General features: G+C 46.6%; 1 protein-coding gene across 1 annotated transcript; it reads right to left on the minus strand.

The window, feature by feature from the left end:
* Positions 1-1,950: 1,950 nt before the first annotated feature.
* Positions 1,951-3,042, minus strand: LOC119272941 (F-box/LRR-repeat protein 13-like). Its single transcript, XM_037554281.1, has one exon. It carries the CDS (start codon positions 3,040-3,042, stop codon positions 1,951-1,953), a length of 1,092 nt encoding a protein of 363 aa, XP_037410178.1.
* Positions 3,043-5,513: the final 2,471 nt, after the last annotated feature.

Raw genomic sequence — 5,513 nt, forward strand, 5'->3', positions numbered from 1 at the left:
GTTGATTCTTGCGCCAAAAATTCGCATATATTTAATAAAAATTCTCCGTAAATTTTTATCGCATTTGGACTTAGTTTGATATGGATTTTTTGCGAAATAAAAAAAATGCAAAAACAGGAATTGACACTAGACACTAGATTAATATGTTAGTCCAAGAAAATCATACAAATTGTTATCAAAAGTATGTCGAAGTAGTAAGATAATGGCATAAAACAATCAAAAGTTATAAATACGTCAGAGACGTATCACATGGTGGCAGCAGTTACGACCAAAAGTGTGATTTTCAGGGCGAAAATATTGAGCCTGAGAATGGAGCGACAAATGTTTGCATAGTTCATCCAATTTCATCAAAAAATGCATGACTGAACAACTCGCATTCAGCTTTAAAATGATTTGATTATGCATATGTGGACCCATGTGAGAAACCAATAAACGTATCAGCTCCTTCTCTTTTAATGGTTGGGCGCACGGCAATGTTTACAGCCGGCCCAAACGGAACAAAAAAAGGGCGCAGAGTCAGCACGTTGGAGTTGGCCTAAACTCCGCACCAAAAAATGTGCAGGAATCTAGCACTTCCGATGACGCTTGGAAGGACGTACGCTGTGGAGGCGCCGTGCGAGAATGGCATCGGCACGACATGACCGCGCCGCTCAGCCCGGCGCAGTACAACGAGTACGGTGTCTCCTTCCTGTTCACCGCCGTCCGCCACTTTAGGCACTAAACCTGAACCTGGCCTGAGTCCGCCACTTTAGACTTCTTGGCACAAACAACCTCATCATGTAACACCACATCCAGAAAGAATGCCAAGAGAAATGCAGGTTTTTTAGCTGAAGAACCAGCAGTCTTGCAGCACAAGAGGCACGGCGTGGTGCTATTAACTGTAACTTACAGAGATCCTTTCTGCTTTGTAGTAGTACCTGAGGTCGAAAGGGTCAGCCCACCCAAAATCAGAAACTATATTGTGCCTGCAGAGTGGACCTGCGACATAAGTGCGTGGGCTCTCGATGATCTGTAGTTTGCTGCTCCATTTCGCACCCGTCAGAGGCTTCAGCTTCACATTCACATCATCATCCACCGAGGAGAAACATGCCTTGGCCACCACGACCACCATCAGCTCCAGCACCCGACCTCTCTCCGCAATGAACTTGAGGAAAGCAACCTCGCTTCTCGACCCTTGGAACTCGTAGAAGAACACCTTCTTCATGCTCTGCACCATGCATTTCATGGGACCGCCCTCCTCCCAGAACTTCAGATTGACCTTGCCGGTGGACTTTTCAGGTATGGGAGGGGACTGCACATGAAAATGGTAGCATACATAGTTCAGATATCTTATCTATGAGCATGCCAACAGTTATATGATTAATTTCACAGTTCTGACAGTGCAAAGTTGTACTCGCTCCGTTTTTATTTAGTTCGCATATTAGCTTTGGTCAAAGTCAAGCTTTACAAACTTTGACCAAATTTATATACAAAAATATTAAGATATATAATAACAAATCAACAACATTAGATTTATTATTAAATGTACTTTCACATCGTATAGATTTATTATGATAAATGTCTATATTGTTTTCTATAAACTTGGTCAAACTTTACAAAGTTTGACTTCAGTCAACTCTAATATGCAGAGTAAATAAAAACGGAGGGAGTACTAAATCAAAGACGCTTATTTCAGGACTAGTATTCTAAAATTGCCAATGCAACAACTGTATCTAGTTAAGTTAACCAATTATACATAGACATGGAGCGTCTCCAGCTTGGGGAAACAGCGGAGAAAGCCGGGCACTTTCTTCACAGCATTGCGGATACCGAACTGCACGTCTATGGCCAAAATCTGGACACTAGGGACAATGTTCTCCTTGCTCCCAGCCTGCAATGCATCCCAGCACCAAGAACAGAGAAACTAAGTCAGATCATACATTGGCAATATTAATAACACAGCACAGTTAGTCAGTTACATATGCAAATTAAATTAGTAGGATAAACGACCACGATGACGGTGTTGCTAATCCCCAGCTCTGTCTGTCCTGGCTGAATGTACCCCAGCACACGCAGGTTGGGTGCACCGCCAATCTTGATCCTGGAAGGGCTGTTTATGGTGAACTTGCCGGTTCCAGGCAAGGATACATTTCTCAGGAAGAGCCTCTCCAGGCGAGGGGCATCCACCACTTCGATGTCCTTCAAGTGGGTATAGCCCAGCTGAAGACACCGCAGGCTGTGGCTGACGAGTCGGAGGCGCGCTCCGGTCTGGCTCCACATGATGAGGAGGAACTCCAGGACGGGGCTTCTTTCGAGCAAGAAGGCCAGAGCACGGTCCTCCATGACAGTCATGCAGAGGCCGAGCTCCCGGAGATTTGGGAAGCTGGCGCCGCGCGGCACGGCGGCAGTGCCTGGAAGTGTCCAGACGCCGAGATAGAGGCGGGTGAGGGAGGCGCAGCTGAAGAGCGTGGCGGGGAGGCGCAGGTCAATCGGCCAAGGGCGGTTGACAAAGACGAGATCTTGGACCCCCTTGGCGACGAGGGTGTCGACCCAGCGCGCCATCTCGCCTCGGTGCTCGTCCATGGTGCTGCAGGTGAGGTGGACGCAAGTGAAAGGCCCCGGGTGCGCCGCGAGGGCGCTGGACACTGCGCCGGTGACGGCGCGGGGAGAGGGAGCGCCGATGATCAACGGGCCAGAGGCGCCGCCGTCCGGGAGCAGATGGCTGTCGACAAGAGCAAGGGGCGCCGAGCGCCAAAGTGGGCGCCAGCGCGAGGCGAGAGCGGCGGTGCGCGCGGCGTCCTTGGCGGGGAGGCGGGATATGATGTCACGGAGGAGCTCGTCGGGGAGGCGGCTGATGCGGTCGACGCCGTCGGGGACCCACGACGCGCCGGCGAGCGAGAGGGGCGCGGTGGGGGAGACGGGCGGGTCCGGGAGGTACTCGTACGCGAAGTGGAGCAGCATGTTTGAGCCGAGGTCCAGCATCGCAGGATCCCGGCCGCAACGCTCTATTCTGGCGAGCATATCGCTCCTGGAGATGCCAAGGAGCACCTGCTGGTCGTCCATGGCCGCCGGAGGAGGGGGAAAAGGGCGACGGCGAGGGTTTCGGTTTGGGGGAGGAGCAGAATGGTGGCGGTGTGACTGAGTGGTGGTGGGCAGAGATGTTGGGCCAAAAGTTAGGATCAGGTATCCCTGGGCCCATTATACAGCTTCGACTCAACAAAGAGTTTCAATCTTCTAGAGAGAAAAAAAAATCAAATACTCAATACTAACTTTTTTTTTGTTTGCTGTGGAAAATACTCAATACTAACTTTGCAACTCACCATAGAAAATATTGTGGAGCAAGTGAAGATTTTTTTTTGGCTTCAACACAGACATGCCAATTGACTGTGGCACGGGTAACACGTCTTGTTTCCACCATTCCACGACGATCCGCACGATATGTGGTGATATCCAGAAGCTACTTGATGGCACAGGAGTTTGATAGAAACATAAGATTTAAATAATTTGGTGATGAATTATTTCTCGCATTGTTCAGTCTAAGGTACTGGAACCGAATCCTAGAGCATCTGACTAGATGAAGTCTATGGTTACCTGTGTCGTGAAAACAAACTTAGTGGCTCACTTATCCCGGAGGAGGCATGCGAGGCTCTTTTTCAACATAGGAGTTTTGAAGGCTAGGGCCCTGATGAGTTGCACGCTATGTTTTAAGCGCTTTTGGTCGATCATAGATGATGATCTATGTCAGTAGCAGTACTTTGTTACTATCAAGTGCATCGTTAGGGAAGAGGAAGGTTAAGGAGAAGTAGAGGGTGGTCTATGAGCAAGAAAAGTGTTGACTCTAGACGTGTTATGGTGTGACTAAGACTCTGTTGGGCAGGAACAAGCAGTTGGAGGCCCGACTCTTCAAGATCAAAGAAACTCAGCCTCCTCTTCACCAGTCATGAAATTTGACCCTTATTTAGCAGCACCAAAACTTGAGTAGGCCCAAGAAAAGTAAGGGGCGAGAAGAGTGGGCCATGGATGTATTACATTTTGGGTTGAGACTTCGTGGGCCATAGAGTGCCTAAGTGGGTTGGAGGCTTATCAAGGTGTTATATCCGATAGTCGATCGTTGTAATTAGGTATCATGAATGAATGTCAGGACCGACATCGGAGATATTCAAATCTAGTCATTTAACTAGCAAGTGCTTATCAATGATTACAAGCCCCTCCATAGAAGGTGATGACACAACACAACTATACAATAGAACTGCTAACATATGTACAACCACCCTGAAAATGAGAAAATTTAACAATACAAACAAGGGTCTCATGACCATGTTGCAGCTCATACAATGAAAACGAAAATATACTTTAGACATGTAAACATACCAAATGCCTGAAGATGGCTTAGGAAAAGCATATGGCGTCCATAACCCTTCTTAGACCACTACCTTAATGTCGTCCTTCACCACTAGAGATCACCTATTCCAAATGCCACAATCTGATTTGCAGCATCCTGATCAAAAGAATAAATAAAGCAAGGTTAGTACCCAACTGTATTCACAAGGCTTACATCAGAACTAACTACATGTATGTATCATTGCATCGGTATGAAAGAAAAGGATATGTGGGTTTGATTGCAACAAAAGCTAGCATACTATAAAGACGACTACCATATTAAGCTACGTCTACCAGAGTTTGTGACATGGGGTAAGAGAGCACACACAGAGTCCATCTAGCTAAACACCACAACAATACACCATCCTGAATCGTCCCTCGACTCACCTGCGAGGAAGTAATCCATGGCGCTCACGCTTAACTCGGCAACTTTTATTAAGTTACTATTTAAGTTTTTCTACGATCAACCAACAATCTCCGAGTCATCCATAACCGCGGACACGTCTATTCAAATAGATTTAACCCTACAGGGATGTACCAAGTTACCCACATACTCCTTCCTTTCCGGTTTATAGGGCTTATCTCAAAATCTTAGTTTTTTCATTTTATAAGGCTCAATTTGGTTGTTCCCCATCACAAGTTCAGATTCCAAGGTGCATTAAATAATTGCATGCAGGTATTAAGGGAAAATTGACCAATGCATGTACTTTATGCATGCATGCATTACAATTAATACATTGGTAAACATACATTTTTGAAGAAAACAAGAGCATTAATTAGGTGCTTTTGCAAATTACAAAAAGGATTCCACCACTCACCATCTACCTTGGTTGGTGAAATTTTTGAATTGAGCCCTATAAACCGGAAAGGAGGGAGTACGAGTGAAAGCCTCTTAATGTTTGTACAATTATCACACTTCACGAGATATGATGGCAGAGGGTGAGAGACATGATACTTCCGTACGCTGCAGAGAAGTCCTGGGAGAGTCAACCGCCTGAGTTGTACCAAACCTGACCGAAACTCCAAAACAGAGATAACTATTGTGTGACACGGCAAGCCTATCCCGCGAGATAATCACTTACTAGGCCACTCCTAGGTAAGACCACATGACCATCACATCCCATCACATTTTTTTACCAACTCGCGCTACAAAA

The sequence above is a fragment of the Triticum dicoccoides genome, chromosome 3A (genome assembly GCF_002162155.2).
Source record: "Triticum dicoccoides isolate Atlit2015 ecotype Zavitan chromosome 3A, WEW_v2.0, whole genome shotgun sequence".
Lineage (NCBI taxonomy): Eukaryota > Viridiplantae > Streptophyta > Magnoliopsida > Poales > Poaceae > Triticum > Triticum dicoccoides.

Coding starts and splice junctions, on each gene's coding strand:
- LOC119272941 (XM_037554281.1), bottom strand. CDS start 3,042: ATGGACGACCAGCAGGTGCTCCTTGGCATCTCCAGGAGCGATATGCTC.